The 17,821-nt window shown below is 45.8% G+C and overlaps 1 protein-coding gene across 2 annotated transcripts in view; it reads left to right on the top strand.

The window, feature by feature from the left end:
* The window catches only part of OXSR1 (oxidative stress responsive kinase 1), a 98,462-nt gene that overhangs the window by 34,064 nt on the left and 46,577 nt on the right, over positions 1 to 17,821 (top strand). For both annotated transcript variants that reach the window (XM_027835788.1, XM_027835787.1), the window contains exon 4: positions 15,857 to 15,998. In XM_027835788.1, coding sequence (XP_027691589.1) covers positions 15,857 to 15,998 — 142 coding nt within the window. The remainder of the gene's footprint in view (positions 1 to 15,856; positions 15,999 to 17,821) is intronic.

The raw sequence follows: 17,821 nt of genomic DNA, 5'->3' as shown, positions 1-17,821 counted from the left end.
GGGGGGGGGGGGGGGGGGGGGGGGGGGGGGTGTGAGGAGGTCCAGGTTGGGTTTTGAATGCCAAACAGAGGGTTTTGTGTTTGACCCTAGAGGCAGTAGTGAGCCACTAGAGTTTATTGAGTAGGGGAAGTGATAGGATCAGACTGTGCTTTAGGAAAATCACTTTAGTGGCTAGATGGAGGGTGACCTGGAGTGGAGACAGCCTTGAGGCACTCAGACTCCCTCTGAGTGAGGTGATGAGGGCCTGCACCAGAGTGGGGGCAGTGTCAGAGGAGAGGAGGGGGCGTATTTGAGAAATGCTGCAAAAGTGAAATCACCAGGCCTTGGCCAGGGCTACAGGTTGAGAGATAGTGAGGAGTCCAGGATGATGCCTCGGCTGGGGCCTGAGGGATTGGGAAGACAGGGTTGCCCTGTAATAGGGAAGTTTGGAAGTGGGGAGGGTATAGGGGGTAAGACAGTGAGTTCAGTTTTGGACATGTTGTGGGTTTTTAAAAGTACTTTTCCTCCAGTTATATGTGAAGACAATTTTAAACATTCATTTTAAAAAAGTATTTTGAGTTCCAAATTTTCTCTCCTTCCCTCATCTTCCCACTCCCTGAGACGGTAAGCAATTTGATATAGATTATATGTGTTCATAATGCAAAACATGTTATCATATTAGCCATGTTATGAAAGAAGACTCAGGCCCAAGGGGAAAAAAAACATGAAAAAAATGCAGAAAGTAAAAAAAGTCTGCTTGGATCTGCATTCAGATCCATCAGCTCTTTCTCTGGAGGCGGATAGCATGCTTCATCTTTAGTCCTTTGGGATCGTCTTGGATCGTTGTATTGCTGAGAAGAGCTCAGTCATTCCCAGTTGATCACTGTGTAGTATTGCTGTGGCTGTGTACAGTGTTCTCCTGGTTCTGCCCACTTTACATCAGTCCATAAAGGTTTTTCTAGATTTTTCTGAAATCAGCCTGCTCATTGTTTCTTATAGCCCAGTAATATTTCACTATAATCATATACGCATGACTTGTTAAGCTATTCCTCAATTGATAGATATCCCTTTAATTTCCAATTCTTTGCCACCACAAAAAGCTACTACAAATATTTTTGTATAGCTAGCTCCTTTCCTCTATATTTTTTTTTAATCTTTTTGGGTTACAGACCTAACAGCGGTATTGCTGGATCAAAGGGTACGCACAGTTTTATAGCCCTTTGGGCCTAGTTCCAAACTGCTCTCCAGAATGGTTGGATCAGTTTACAACTCCACCAACTGTGCGTTAGTTGGCCATGTTGAGTTTAAGATGTCTACTGGACATCCGGTTCATGATATCTGAGAGGTAGTTGGAGATGTGAGATTGGAGGTCAGTAGAGAGATTTGGGCAAGAAAGGTAGATTTGAGAATCATCAGCATAAAGATGGTAAGTAAATCCATGGCAACCCATGTGATGAGTGAAGTAGTCTAGAGGGAGAAGAGAAGAGGGTTCAGGACAGCTCTCTGGGATGCTCATGGTTAGTGGATGTGACCTAGTTCCACCAAAGGAGACAGAGAAGAAGTGGTCTGATGGGTAGGAGGAAAACCAGGGGAGCGTGGTATACTGAAAACAGAGAGAGAATCAAGGATCAGAGAAGAGAGTGATTGGCAGCATCCGCAGCTGTAGAGAAGTGAAGAACGAGGATTGAGAAAAGACCATTGGATTTGGCAATTAGGCAATCATTGGTGACTGTGGAGAAGTCAGAAACCAGATTGTAGGGGAGTGCTTAAGAAACAGCCAGAGGAGAGGTTGTTGTAGATGGCCTTCTCAAGGGAGTTAGTAACATCATAATAAAGTGACATGTTATTAAAATGACATATTCTAGGTCGTCCTTTCTAGGAATTGAGGCAGGTCAGACTAGCTCAGAAGTGTCCCGGAGCCTCCCTATAGGATTGCTTGAGACCAGAAATGTAAGTGGGATATATAGATAACGTTACATTTTAAAGCTACATCTGCGTGCAATTTTCTTAAAATTTTTGTTTTACATGAAAGTGATAGGGAATTACATAATTAAAGTTTCAAAATTGTACCTCTCCATTCACCCAGTTACTAAATCTATCCAGCCCAGGGTGGGGTCATTGCCCAACAAGAAAAGGCCCACTTCCAAAAATATTTATAGTAGCATTTTTTGTAATGGAAAAAAGTTGAAAACAAAACACCATGCTCAATGAGGGTATAAATGTGACACATCACTTCATAAGAAACACCAGCAATTCAGAGAAATGCAGACAGCTTGTACCCTGGCCCTGCTCCCCTGCTGGGCCTAGGCCAGTGCCCAGCACGTGACAGGCACTTCATGAAACGTGTGCTACTTCTTTTACAAACTGATTACCACAGCCGTGTCAAAGAAGACAACTTTACATAGTGACAAAGCTCAGGTCCCATTCAAAGAGACCTGGAGCAAAGTCCAGAGAGCAAGAAAGACACTCTTGCTTTTCTTCAACATTATAAAAATGAAATGAGCGGAGCCAGGAGAACAATTTCTATAAAGAAACACCGTAAAGACTAACAGCTTTGAAAGCTGTAAGAATTGCGATCAGGACAGTGACCATTCAGAATTCCGGGTGACTGTTAATGAACCATTACAGAGAGCTCATGGAAGGAGCCATATTTTTTACACAGCCAGTGAAGGAATTTGTTCTTCTTGACTCCGTGTATTTGTTACAAGAAATTGGTTTTTCTTTTCTTTTTTCCAGTGGAGTGGGAGGTGGAAGGTATAGAAAATAGATTTCTGTTCTTTAAAAAAAAATTCACATCAAGAGCTTTGTGTGGGGAGTGGTATGACAGGTAGGGTATAACACAGACTTGCAGATGAAGTCACTATGTTGTTGGTTTTGCTTAATTGTATTACCTTGTTATGAGAGACCTCTCCCAGAGTTGGGATAGTGCCTAGATGTTTGTAATGCAAAAACAAAACACATCAGTACAACTTTTTAAAAATTAAAAAAAAATTAACCCATGTTGGTACTGACTTAGCATATCAACCGTCCTTTATCTTAAATGGAAAACTGCTAAATTGTAAGGTGGTGTGTACATTCCCAGTTGTTTCCAAGACTAGCATATGTTGGGGGATTTAATTGGGAGGATGCTATGGGTTTATGTGATGTTCAGAAACCAAATTTGTCAATAAACTTTTTTTTAAAAAAAGTCCAGTTCCCAGACAGGTAGGTGGTACAGTGGATAGAGCCCTGCTATTTTTGAGTCAAAGGGTATGCACAATTTTATAGCCCTTCAGGCGTAGTTCCAGATTGCTCTCTAAAATGGTTGGATCATTTCACAACTCCACCAGGAATGCATTAGTGTTCCAATTTTCCCACATCTTCTCCAACATTTATCATTTTCCTGTTTTGTCATGTTGGCCAATCTGATAGGTGTGATGTGGTACCTCAGAGTTGTTTTGATTTACGTTTCTCTAATCAATAGTGATTTAGAACATTTTTTCATATGGCTATAGATAGCTTTAGTTTCTTCCTCTGAAAACTGCCTGTTCATGTCCTTTGACCATTTATCAATTGGGGAATGACTTATATTCTTATAAATCTGACTCAGTTTTCTATATATTTTAGAAAGGAGGCCTTTATCAAAGTCACTGGTTATTAAAATTCTTTCCCAGTTTTCTGCTTCCCTCTTAACCTTGGTTGCATTGGTTTTGTTTGTGCAAAAACTTTTCCATTTAATGTAATCAAAGTTATCCATTTTACATTTCATAATGTTCTCTATCTCTCGTTTGGTCATAAATTTTTCTCTTCTCCATAGATCTGAAAAGTAAGCCATTCCTTGCTCTTCTAGTTTGCTTATAGTATCAGTCTTTATATCTAAATCCTGTGACCATTTTGACTTTATCTTGGCATAGAGTGTGAGGTGTTGGTCTATGTCCAGTTTCTACCATATAATTTTTTAAAAAAAATTTTTTGGTGAGGCAGTTGAGGTCAAGTGACTTGCCCAGGATCACACAGCTAGTAAGTATCAAGTTGTCTGCAGTCGGATTTGAACTCGGGTCCTCCTGACTCCAGAGCTGGTGCTCTATCCACTGCTCTAGTCACCTAGCTACCCCTCTGCCATACTATTTTCCAGCTTTCCCAGCAGTTTCTGTTAAATAGTGATTTCTTATCCCAGAAGCTAGAGTCTTTGGATTTATCTAATAGTAGATTAGTATAGTCGTTGACTGCTGGGTCTTGCATACCTAACCTATTTTACTGATCCACCACTCTGTTTCTTAGCCAGTACCAAGTAGTTTTGATGATGGTTGCTTTATAATACGATTTAAGATTTAACAGCTGGGCTGCCTTCCTTTGCATTTCTTTTCATTAGTTCCCTTGATATTCTGGACTTTTTATTCTTCCAGATGAATTTTGCTATTGTTTTTTCTAGCTCTATGAAATAATTTTTGTTAGTTTGATTGGTATGGCACTGAGTAAGTAATTTAATTTAGGTAGAATTGTCAGTTTTATTATATTAGCTCAGCCTACCCATGAGCACCTGATGTTTTTCCAGTTATTTAGATCTGACTTTATTTGTGTGAGAAGTGTTTTGTAATTGTGTAAATAGAGTTCTTGGGTTTGTTTTGGCAGCACAGGAGTATTTTCATATTTTAGGGACTCACCATTTACCCCAGCTGGATCACTCCTACAATTTTGAACTCTGCAGTTCTTTGAGCACAATTTCCTGTTTCCATCTTTTCGGCACCACCCCAGATAAAACTCCTCCAGAGCCTCCCGGGGAGGACATCTTGCCACCTGCCCCACTGAGGCTGAACTGTGGGGCAGGCGATTCACTCTGCGTTGGGGTCCCTCCCTGAGTGGGGAGTACCGAGCCTCACACCGTGCTTCACCTCACATCCAGCTTTCTGCCAGGGAGCTCGACACACACCCCTTGCTACTTCCCCTGCCTCCATGGCTTCCTCTCTTCTCCCCGTCCCCAAACCTTCCTTTTTTCTTTCCAGCTTTTGCTCTCGCTTTAGGAACAGTAATTAAATCACTGCTGCTGTCGTCGCTGGAGAAGGCTTGCAGTCCCTTCTTGTCTCTGGCTCCCTGGCCAACCCAGTGACTGTCCAAACAAAACTCCCTTCCCCGGGTGCCGCTCCCCCAGAGCAGAAGGGAAGCTCTCTGAGGGGAGGGACCTGTGTATCCCCGTGCTGGGCACAGGGTTTGGCACAGTGGTCACATGATCAGTGCTTATACATTCATTTGTTCTCATCGTGCCCTCCAGGTGTTTCTTTTTTCCTTGTTCATCCTGCCCATGGGCACCTCACCTCTCATCACAAATTTGAGTCTAAGGGCACTGACTGCTACCTTTATATTCCTTGTCTCTGTGTCAGCATTCTGTCGTGGTAACAACATTGGGCTTAGTGTTAGGAGAGAGCTGGGTCCACACCAGAGTGTGACTGGACAGAGCCCGTAACTTCTCACTCCCATGTCTTCCTCTGTCGGATGTGTGTGGGGGGGTGATCGGCCTCACCTCCCAGGGCTAGTGTGGCCATCAAGCGAGATGTGCATCCAGAGCCCTCCGTTAATGTCGGCCTCACCCTAGACTTCATTGGTGCTCCTGGTGTGGAAACTCACTCAACCAGTGAAAACGAGCCACTGTCTGCCCCAGCCGCATTTTCGGAGGTTTGAGAACTTCAGTGACCTTGGGGTCACCCATTCTTATCTGAGGCAGGATCAGAACCCAGGTCTTCCTGCCTCAGAGGCTTCCTTGCTCTTTAGTGTGTTGTGCTGCCCTTAATGGGTTATCATTGCTGTTCCTCCCTCGTTAATCCCACACCCTGGCTCCTTCTGTACTTTCTGCCTTTTCTACATTCTTTGTTCTGCAGCTCTCTCCAGTGTCTAGAGGAAGGGGAGGTCATTTTCCTGTCCAACTGGGTTCCATTTACCAGCATGGCTCTCCTCAAGCCTCCCATGGCAGCCCTTCCCTCTGCCTTCTTGGCTGAGCACCTTATACTTGACTGAAAAAATTGAGGCCATCTGCCCTGGTCCCCCGCTTATCTTACATTCCTCTCCTCATCTCTCTCTGTCTTAGTCACTCCAGACTCTTTGGAAGAGATGGCCTTTCTCTCTGCTCCTTTGATCCCATCTCCCCAGTCTTTCCTAGTAGATCACCCTTACCATCACCCCGCTCTCTGATGTCTAATCTCTTCTGCCTGCAAACATAGCTGCGTCTCCCCTATCCTCAGAGCCCAATCCCTCCGTCCCTGTTAACCATTGCCCTTTATATCTGCTTCCTTTCTCTGCTGACCTCCTTGGCAAAGTCGTCTGTCCTTGGTGCCCTCTGCATTCTGGCAGTTACCAGAGTTAGCAGTGACCTTTGAATGGGCAGATCTCGTGGCCTTTGTTCAGCCTTCATCCTTCTGAATCCCAGGCGGCGTTTGTGGCTGTGATTTGCCTTTTCCTGCTGGATGCTCCCTCCTCTTTGGGGGCGCGTGACATCGTTCCCTCTTGATTCTCCTCCTGACCAGCCTTACTGCTCCTCCTCAGTCTCTGCTGGATCTCTATCCTTGTTATGTCTGCTAACTATGAGTGTCCCTCAGGACTCCTCTTTTTTCTCTGTATTATCTCAGTGATCTCATTAGCTCCCACGGGTGCAATTACTGTCTCTGCAGATGATTCCCAGATCTGTGTTTCCAACTCTAGCCTCCTCCTGAGGTCTCACACGTGACCTGCTGCTTGTTGGACATTTCAGGTTGGATATCTAAGACATTTCTGACTCAGCATGTCTAAAACACGTCTCGTCATCTTCCACCCCTCTTCCCAACTTCCCTGTTACGCTGAGGGCGCCACCATCTTCCCAGGCCCACCCCCTCAGAGTTGTCCTTGGCCCTCATTCTTCCGTAGCCCACGTGTCTAGTCAGATGTCAAACATTATTTCTTTTACCTTCACAGCATTTCTTGCACACACCCCCTTCTCTCCACTCACACAGTGATCACTCCAGTTCAGGACCTCCTCACCTCTTTCCTAGATATTTGCAGAAGCTTCCTGACTGCCCTTTCTCCTTACCTCTGCCTCTTGATACCTCTGGTTTCCTTCAGACTCATCTCACATGCCACCTTCTGCAAAAGGCCTTCCTTCTGTCCATTGGAGCCTTCTCCAAGGTGGCATTTCTTCTGCATACGTTATTTGTATGTACCTATTCACATGTTATACGGAAACTCCTTGAGGCCAGGGCCCGGTTTTGTCTTCTTTTTATCCTTGACTCTTAGCACGTTGTCTGGCACCTAAGTACTTAGTAAATGCCTGGTGACTGATGGATCTTGACAAAATCTCCCACTAAAAGTTATGACTCATTGCCTCAGCCCAACGTGACTGTGGGTTATCCAGAGCTCTGGCAGCCCCAGCCAAGCCGGGGAGGCTCTGACTGCAGGCCTAGGGATGGCCAGGGGTCAGTGTGAGGCCCAGCCCGAGGTGTTCAGAGACATTCGTAGCTGGTTTGGCCAAAGCGCTTCTCCAGAACCATCTCCTAAGGCTTAGAGGGGTCATAACCTGCTCCACTGAAGGGAGTTCTCCAACCCAGGAAATGGTTAAAGTTGATAAAGTCAAGTGTGCCTGTTGTGGTGAAATTAGGTGAAGGAAGCCAAGGACAGTTAGCCTAGAAAAGGCCTGGCAGTGAAGGGACGTGATCACGGTACTGGAGGATCATTCTGCGTGGCTCCTCATGGTGAAAGGTGGGTCCATTTGTGGAAGTTGTTGGAGGGAAGATTTTCATTGAGCCCGCCTCTGCTCCTGATGCTCTCGACCTGTCTACACAGCTGGGCTGTTTCACCTCTGCCTCAGTTTCCTCATCTCTCAAATGAGGATAATAACCACTTCCCAGCGCTGGGAAACTAAAATGACATAATTACATATGTGTGCATGCGTGTGCCACGTAGAAAACCTGACAGCTTGCTTTAAATGGCCATTACTATTATTGTTGTTACCATGGGGGCCCTGGAGCCCTGGGTTCCAGGTCTGGCTCGGTGACTCTGGGCAAGTCGGTTAACACCACACACACACGCACACGCACACGCACATGCACACGCACACACACACACACACGCACACGCACACGCACATGCACACGCACACACACACACACACACACACACACACACACACACACACACCCCCGTGGCTCACGTAGTTCTCTAAGACTCTTGGAGAAAAGGCGCTGCCCTGCCTTAGTGTGGGGAGCTACTTCCTCAGAACTCCATCTAGGGAAGAGGAGAGGAATGGCGGGCTCTTAGACATTGCATTGGCACTCCTGCTTCGGTAGGTGCGTGTTTTAGAGGGATGAGGAGGCTCTGAGCTTGCAGTTCCACTTTTTTCCTCCCCTGTCTCTTTAAATCTGAGAACCTGGGAAATCACCAGGAGTTTTGTGTTACGGTTAGTGCATACTATCTTAAAAGCAGTTTGGATCCTGACTAGAACTTTAGGATGACTTCTTCCCTCATAATGGCTGTGCGTTCCCTCGATGGTAGTGAAACCTGATTCCAGTGGAAAGAGCATTGGCTGGAACTTTTGATCTAATGGTGAATGACTTGATCTCTTGTGTGGGGCCCCCCCCTTCTCCTCTCATAAAATGGGGGCAGCATCTCCTTCCAGCACTTGTAACCTCAGGCTGCAATCTCCTTATCAACAGGCTTAACCCTTTCCCTCTGTGTAAGCTGACTGCCAGAGAAAGAAGATGCCATCCAGATGTTCCAAACGTGTTTTTATTACCAGGTAGAGTGGGGAAAAGACTACAATGGTGTGGGGCTATTGGCAAAGGAAGGGCAAGAGATGCGGATGCTGGGAGGGCTGGGGACCATAGCCTGGCAAGATCTGAAAGAATCAGATTTGGTCTTCTTGTTCAGGCATGTCTGACTCTTCACGACCCCATTTGGAGTTTTCTTGGCAGAGATACTGGAATGGTTTGCCATTTCCTTCTCTGGCTCATTTTACAGATGAGGAAACTGAGGCAAACAGGGTTAAGGGACTTGCCCAGGGTCACCCCAGCTGGGAAGTGTCTGAGGCCAACTTTGAACTCAGGTCCTCCTGCCCTCCTGTCCACTGTGCCCTCTAGCTGCCTTGGATTCGGTCTAGGGCAGATGTAAGATAAAACATGGCGGCTCCCTCACAAGTACTTCTAGGGGGCTATAATCGTATCAAAGACATGGTAGACTTGTAAATGATATTCTGGAGGACAGAGCTGACAAGGACAAAAGGTAGAGGTAGAGCAAAGGAAATTCAGCATTAAAAAGAAACCAACAAATGAACAACCCTTGAACCAGCCACACCCAGCAGTAGAATGGGCTGCATTTGGACATAGTCAGTTCTTTCTCTTGGGAGGTATCCAAGCAGTCTGGATAAAGACTTTTTAAAAAAATTTTTTTTTTAGACAATTGGGGTTAAGTGACTTGCCCAGGGTCACACAGCTAGTAAGTGTCAAGTGGTTGGTCTGAGGCCGGATTTGAACTCAGGTCCTCCTGACTTTCAGGGCCAGTGCTCTATCCACTGCACCACCTAGCTGCCCCTTTTTTAAAAAATTTTTTAAAAAAATATTTACTTTGTTTTAATCATCTCAAATCTGTCTCCTTACCCTCCCACTCCACCCTCATCCCCAGTTGAGAACAAGAGAAAAACAAAACCTATCACCAACATGTGTGGTCAGTCTAAACAAACTTCCACATTGGCCACATCCAGAAAAAAAATCTGTCTCATTCTGCATGCCCCTCTCTAGGAAAAGGTGGGCAGCGTGTGTCTTGGTTGGTCGTTACATTGGATGAGAGTTCAGCACATTTCTATATGTGCTCATCCATTTTCCAGTTAATGAGCGCTCTTCCAGATTCCTATTCTTTGCCACCTCCTAAAGGAGTGTACATATTTTTGTACATCTTTGAGTTTATTTTGTTTAGGACTAATCCCTCTCTTAATCTACCTTCCGTCTACTTTCCCCTCCCATTTTTTCCATTTCCTTCTTATTTTCTTGTTGAGTGAAATAGATTTTTGTACCCACCTCTATGTGTATTTTCTTCTTTTCATCAGATCAGATGAGAGTGAGGTTTAGGTATCGGCTGTGCCTCTCGCCTCCTCCTCCTTGGTTGTATAGATGTCTACTTGTGCACTCTGACTGTGGGAGATAATTTCCTCCAACCTTCCTTTCCTTCTCTCCTCCTCCCCCTGGTATATTCCTCTTCCCCTCTCTTTTCATTCTTTTAAAGATCAACAAGATGTAAAAGAACCACTCCCAGGTCTTGTCTAACTGCTCTTCCTCTGTCCCCTAATGTTATAGGGTTCAGGGGGTTCACGTGTATCTCCCCATATTTCATTGTAAGCAGTTTATCTTGTTTAGTTCTGCGTCATCGTTCATTCATATTTACGTTTTATGCTTCTCTTCACTCCTGTGTTTGAAATTCAGTTTCTCCACAGCTCTGGACTTTTCATCAGGAATGCTTGGAAGTCCTCTATGTCATTAAAGGCCCTTGTAGTAGTATATTCATTACTTGAATTTTTTTCTTTCTGACTGCTTGCAGATTTTTTTTCTTTGGCAGGGAAGCTCTGGATCATGACTCTAATATTCCTGGGAGTTTTCATTTGGGAATTTCTTTCAGGAGCTGACTTTTGGATTCTGTTTCCTCTTGGCTCTTGGGTTCTGAGAGATCTGGGCAGTTTTCTTTTAGGATTTCTATTTTATCTAGGCTTTTTTTTTGGTTGTGGTGTTCAGCTAGTCCAATAATTTTTAAATTTTTTCTCCTTAATCTGTTTTCCAGGTCAGTTGTTTTTGCTATAAGATAACTTACATTTTCTTCTATTTTTGACTTTTGATTTTGTTTTAATATTTCTTGTTCATTTGTGAACTTATTGGCTTCTCTTTGGTCCATTCTAATTTTCAGGGAGTTTGTTGGTTTGGAAAGGTTTTGTACCTGTTGTACCAAGTTGTTAATTCCCTTTCTAAATCTTATTTCATAGTTTTTCTTTTCCAGTTTTTTCCTCAAGTATCTTTTATTCCATTTATAAAAATATTTTTACCTCTTTTTTTGTTAACTTTTGCTTCATCTGTTTCAAGAATTCTACTTAAGTTTGTGCCCAAGCTGTGTTTTTCTCTTAGGCTTTGCTTGTAGGTGTTTGGGAGTCACTCTCTTCTTCTGCATTTGTTTCTTGAGTGCCCCCACCACCATAATAGTTCACTGTGGTGCAGTTCTTTTTTGTTTACCCGTTCTCCAGCCTGTGTCCTGACTTTGGACTTGATGTTAGGGCTGGGCTCTGCCACGCTTCTGAAGGAAAGTCCTGGGGTGGTCCTCTTGCTGCTTTGTTTTGGGGGGGCGAGTATTAGGTATGCTGTTATTCAAGGATCTCAGGAACAAACTGGGGACCTACAAGCTCTCAGTGGTCCCAGAGTGGTTCGATCCAGGGTAGAGTCTGATCGCTGGCCCCTGCTCTCAGCTCTTCAGGTTCTTGACGAATTTGGGTCAGAGCAAGGGTAGATGCTGCTACACTCTGCTTCTATCAGCCTGCTGGAAACTCATGGTTCCAAGTGGCCCGGTCATAGGCTCCCCTTTGGCCTGTGTATCCTGCCTTGCTTATTTATCTCTGTAGCCTAGGGCAGAGAGTGGCAGTGAGACCCTGCTTTGAGCCTGAGGGCTGAGCCTGAGGGCTGAGCCACAGGGCTGCTGCTGCTGCCGCTGCCGCCACCACTGCTGAGTGAAGCCAGCTTCTGAACTTCCTCCTTTTTTTTGGTATACTGCCCCAGACCTCCCTGAGTGTGGCAGGTCTGGCTATGCCATCTGGGACTGGGTAGTGGGCACCTGTCCCTGTAGCAGTGTCCTGGTGTGGGTTTGGGGGTGCCCCCATGGGACTGAGGCCTGCTCAATATGCCTGGCCAGACCCTGTCCTCAATGTCTGCAGACCTCTCTATCTCTCTCCTGATGCTGACCTGGGCTGTACAAAGGACTTACTGTGACTTTTTCTGGATTTCTCCATCAGAGCTCAGTCTGGTACTCTGTCTAGATTTGTTTGGAGGATTTGTAGGGGGGAGTTCAGCCACATTGCCTCCTTCTACTCTGCCATCTTGGCTCCACCCCATGTATGGCTACTTATCAGCAATATTATAGAAATAAATCCTGTACTGAGGGAAATTTGGACTAGAGCATTACTGTCAAGAAATAGATCCCTCCAGTGGATGTTGACTTAGAAAACCACAAATTAATATTATTTGCACCATACTGTATTCTTCCTTATCTTGTTAAACATTTCCCAGTTACGTTTTAATCTGGTTCTGCAGCCCTCGAGGGGCCTTGGGGAGGAATGCTGAGATCTTTATCATATCATATCCCATTCTGTGATCTTGTGGGACAGTGCAGAGAACTCTTTATTTTGAGTCAAATGATTGGGCATTGTGCTGCCCACCCACTCACTACCTGCCGGAACCCAGGCAAGTTACCTGGCATTTCTGGGCCTCAGTTTACTCACCTGTAAAATAAGGAGGTTGGATGGTTATCATGGTCCCTGCAGTTCAAGATTTATCATCCTTTGGGATTTCTCTTTTCAAGCATGCTCTCCTGAGCGCACTTTCTGTGTAACATTTCAACAGATCTTGATTAAGCCTCTGCTCTGGGCAAGGTTTATTAGCATTGGAAAGAATGAGAGTGACTGCCCTCATGAATAAATAGTCTAGTAGGAGGTGGAACACATACCTAAATAATTATACAAGCTGTCAGTGACGCTAGGCTCTGAGGCGAAAGGATTTAGAACCGGCAGGGACCTTCGGGTCATCAAGTGCTTTGCTTAGGAGGAGACAGGCAGAGACAGAAGGCATCTGAAGAAAGTGACAGCATCACCTCTGCCTAGATTGTGGGGGAGGGGAAGAGGAAGAAAAGTTCTCTAGAAGAGATGGCATCGGCATCTAGGCCGTGGAGGATGGCAGGGATTTCAGCAGGTGGAACTGCAGTGAGAATCTGTTCCAGATACGGGAGAAGCCAGGACAGCCTCATTCAGCTGTCTGAAACAAAGTGCGTGTGAAGAGAGTTTGGATCCAGACTTGGGGATTCAAGTTCTTGAATGCCAGAGATGGGTCATAGATTTAGGGCTGGAGGAGATCTCCCAGGTCTGCTTTTATAGATGAGGACACTGGGATCCGGAGAGGTGGGTGCCCCATGGAAGGTCACCCATAGAGAGGTGAGAAGCTTGTATTTATTCTGCAGGTGGTGGGGACCCTCCGAAGGGGTCTGAGTAGGGAAGGGAGGTGGTTGGGCTTGTTTGTTAGGAAAATAACACTGGCAGGGATGGGGGGGGGGGGATGGAGGAGGCATTTGAGAGGAGAGAGGAAGGAGGCCTTGAAATGCTCAGTGACTCCTCCTGGATACAGGCGAGAGTCTCAAACGTGAGAGAATGTTTCGAAAGGGAGGGTGACGTGCAGCTGATATTTGTATCTAGCAATTGGTTATTTGCTCAAGGCGCAGTCTCCCCTTGGCTCATTTGATCTTCAGAATAACACCAAGTGAGGTCAGCATTTTCTGGTGGTGTTATCTAGCTGGTAGTTGAAACCAAGACTAAAGCAGTGAGTGGCAGTACCATGGAGTGAAAGGTGGGCTGGGCCTCGGGTGATAGCTTCTGTCTGCTTCACTTTCCTGCTCTGGAAATGAAACATTTCATCTTTTCTACGAACATATGGCTTGTTTGAGGTTCCACACTAGCAAGTATCCCAGAAGCCAGGTCTTCTAAACTTGGGCTCCCATTTAGAGGCATTCGTGGTGAGTGAGCGAGGATGAGTGTGTGACAGCGTGCATGCCGCAGTGGAATGGGTCTGGTTTGCCCTTTTCTTTTCTATTCTGGCAGAGCACGAGTTCACCCCTTATGTTCCTTCACCTACGCCCTGCTGCCTCCCATATTCAGTATTGAAAATCTCATCTGAAACTCTTGGGTGTTTAGATAAATATTGTGTTTGTCTTTATGTCACTTCTTTGGCAGCCTCTTGAAGGTGTGACTTTTTGGGGTAAGAGAGGAATCACCCTGGCGGTTAATTTTTCTCTTCTCATCTGTAACTGTGAGGCTGATCATTTTTCCTCAAGTGAGACCCCAGTCAGGGGATGAGAGGAGAGAGGAAAGCTAATGACGGAGCTCAGTGAGGGCCTGGGCCAGGGCTGGATCTTAGCCACAAAAGGCACTTTGGAGTGTTGAAAGACCCTTGGGGGTCTGTGTGGGGCGTGGCTGTCTTTGGGGTGCACTCGACTGCTTTTGTTCATGCTCGTGTTACATCTTTCCCCGCTAACTCCATGACTTTTCTACTTACGAGTTTGGAGCAGTAGCATCGTGCAAAAAGGTGATTTGCTGTTCAGAGCTGGTCCCTCGGGTTAGCCTGTGTTGTGCTTACTAATGGAACACTGACCGTCGCTCTCAGGTGTGCATTTATGGTGACTCTTAAGACTCATGAGCAGACGTTTCTACTTTAAAAAGGCCCCTTGACATTGTCTCAGTGGTCTGCTTTTTATGAGTGGGCATCTGGTTTTGCAAATATACCCTTCCCTGAGGAACTAGAATTTCACATCTGAGAAGTCCCGCTTTCTCCAACAGTTGAACAAGATGACATTAAAGGCCTTTGCCAAATGGAATCTGTGTTTGGGATCAGCACTTACCCTCTCTGCGACCACTCAAGTCACTTTGCTTTTCTGGGCTCTAGCCCTCCCCTCTACGATGGGGAGACTGGATTATGTGGCTTCCAAGGTCCAGGGAATTACTGTAAGATTTGCTTTTGTTTCCTTAAAAAAAACCTGCCTGCTTTTCAGTTTAATTCTGTATGACTCTCCCTGTCCACCCCACCTCCCATTCTTCTGCGTCCCTTTTGGAGTTAGAGATGCTTCAAAGACTCTAAATTCTTGGAGTCTTTTGCAGATGGAGTTTTTACTTGATCCTTTTCTTTACTTTGACCCAGTCAGCATTCCTTGGTGGTGGTTCTTTTCCTATGTCAGTCCTTAAAACAGCGAGTTGTCAGTCGGGTCTGACGCTTCATGACCCCATTTGGGGTTTTCTTGGCAAAGATGTGGAGTGGTTTGCCATTTCCTTCTCCAGCTCAGTTTACAGATGAGGAAACTGAAGCAAACCCCCCAAAAAAGAGTGAAGTGACTTGCCCAGGGTCACATAGCTAATAGGTGTCTGAGGCCGGATTTGAACTCAGGAGGATGAGTCTTTCTGCCTCCAGGCACTATGGCGCCACCCAGTGGCTCCTAGAACAATGACTTCTCCTGCAAAACCAGCCTACAAGGAGGACCTTGATTTGGGACGCTCTTAGCAGAGCTGGAGGGAGTCTTTAAGGTGAAGTCTTTTTGAGGGCTGGATTGTTGTCACTGGGCACCGCTGGTACAACCATATCTCTGTGAAAAGCTCAGATCCATTTCCACTTGTATGTATGCCTCATAGGTTCATACTTCTCAGGGACTGTCTTGTAACTGATCTCTACATACACAACAGAACTTAACATTGTTAGTCTTTGAGTATTTTTACCTAATCAGGTACTCTCGAATGTAAATGGTCAGCCCTCTCTCCTGAGCTCTAGTCCCACCTGCCTGGCTTTTGGATAGCCTGGACTGGGTATCCTGTAGACATTTCATATTCCAAACAAAAGTCATTAATTTTCCTCCCAAACACTCCCCTCTCCCCAGCTTTCCTAAAAGGGAGCCATTTTTATATTTGCCTTCTGTGGCAGATTTCATTTGAAAATATATTATTGGTTTGGAGTGTCTGTACTTCTTTCTGTCATGGTCTTCTAACTCCTCAGGAATTGAATTTAAAAAGTAAAGTAGAAATGACTTCAGCACGTCTTGACTGCAGATAGCTCTGCATTGTGCCAGTAACAGTGTTGAAAGCTAATGGTGAAATGTCTTCTGTCTTCAGGGTCTGTTCTGGATATTATTAAGCACATTGTTGCCAAGGGGGAACACAAAAGTGGAGTCCTGGATGAGGCCTGCATTGCCACGATTCTCAAAGAGGTTCTGGAGGGCCTGGAGTATCTGCATAAAAATGGACAAATCCACCGGTAAAGTAAAAGAGAAGGAGATGGCAGCTTCCCATCCTTCCCTCTTCTGTGACCCCCAGCAATGTCTCAACCAACATATTTCCGCAGTTGTCTTAAAGCCAAACCTGTACCTCTTGGGGCCAAACTTGCTATATCACCCCACTGCCGGAGGTTGGCCTTCTCCCCTGAGGCCATCCCTCTGCCCTCTAGTGGACAATGGCAGGTCTCCAGTCAGAAAAGAGATGCCAGCTGATGGGATGGTTGGGGGCAAGAGAGAGGTTCCCCACTTCCCTTTCTTTTTCAGCTCTCTTTGCCTACGTCTCCTACCCCGTTTTCCCTTATCCCTCTTCTCCTCCTTCCTCACTACTTTCTTCCTCTTCCTCACACCTCTCCTCCCATTTTAAACTTTTGTAGGCCAGAGATTAGCCACCTAAAAAACATTTCTCTAACTTGTTAAATTGTTTGAATAGACCTAACTGACCTCTAGGGTGGTGTTTTAACCTAGTTGTAGTTTCTGGGGCCAGTGAAGAGTGTTAGGTGTGGTCTATCTGTAATCAATGCTCAGGAAACAGAAATACAGGAAGGTGATTTCCAGCGTACACTAATGAAAGATTAGGGTTAAAGCTAACCCCTTCCTGGGCTGAGCTTCTCCATCCTTTAATTATCACAAAGCCATCATAATTGTCATTTAATCAGCCAAATCCCCTGGTTTAGGATATGAAGCCATCTGTATGTATATTCATACAAAGGAGAAATTCTGGTGAAGCCGGCCCCTGCTCCTGAATTCCCAGGACCGTTTGCTTATTGCTTTGTACCTGCCCTCTCCTTTACCTGCACCACAGACGTGCTGTGAGCCTTCATTGAAGCCAGGCAATCTTGGAGTATTTCTACTTAATTGGATATTCTCAGACAGAAGTGGTCAGCCCCTCACCTGAGCGCTAGCCCTACGCACCTGGCTTTTGGGTAGCTCAGCCTGGGAGTCTGGGGGACATGTCAGACTCCGAACGGGATAGGTTGTTTTTCCTCCCAACTCTCCTGTCGCTCTCAAGGCCACACCCAGCCCCCAGTCACCCCCGCTCACAGCCGCGGTCCCCTCTGGGGCTCCTCGCTCACACTCTTCCTCCTCATCCCCACTTCAGGTCCAGCTCAGGTCCAGCTCAATTCCCAGCTTCTGCAAGAAGCTCAGGCCTCTTTGATGGTCGTGCCTTCCCTCCATTGATTAGCTCAAATGTATCCTGTTTATGTCTTGAGTTTGACCATAATTGTAAACATGCTGTCTTCCCTTTAGACTCTGAGCTCTTTGAGATCAGGGACTAGACTTTTTTTAACCTTTCTTTATGTCCCCCATGCTTAGAAAAGGAGGGAACAAGCATTTTTTACATGCTTATTGTGTGCCAAGCACTTCACAATATTATTACATTTGATCCTCACAACAACCCTGGGAAGCAAGTACTGTTGTTATCCCCATTGTACAGTTGAAGAAACTGAGGCAAAGAGAAGGTGAAGTGATTTACCCAATGTCACACAGCTAGTTTGTGTCTGAGGCAGAATTTGCACTTGGGTCTTCCTGACTCTAGGCCCAGGGCACTATCCACTGCACCACCTTAACTGCCAGTGGCTGGCACATAGTGGTTTGATAAAGGCTCACTGACTTGACTGCCCCATCAGTCCAGGTTGTTGGCCAGGCTGGTTGGTTTTTGCTTGTCCTGCTGCACTCACATGGGCACTCCCTCCAGGGCAGGCCCTCATCCCCTCTCGCCTGGATGGTTTCAATGGCCTTCTCCTTGTTCTCCAGACTTCCCTTCTCTTCCTGCTCCATCCAGCTTCTGCTTAGCTGCCAGAGT

This window comes from Vombatus ursinus, unplaced genomic scaffold, assembly GCF_900497805.2.
Source record: "Vombatus ursinus unplaced genomic scaffold, bare-nosed wombat genome assembly UNPS02014817.1, whole genome shotgun sequence".
NCBI lineage: Eukaryota > Metazoa > Chordata > Mammalia > Diprotodontia > Vombatidae > Vombatus > Vombatus ursinus.
Note: the sequence above shows the minus strand (reverse complement) of the source record. Positions and strands in the feature narration are given on the sequence as shown.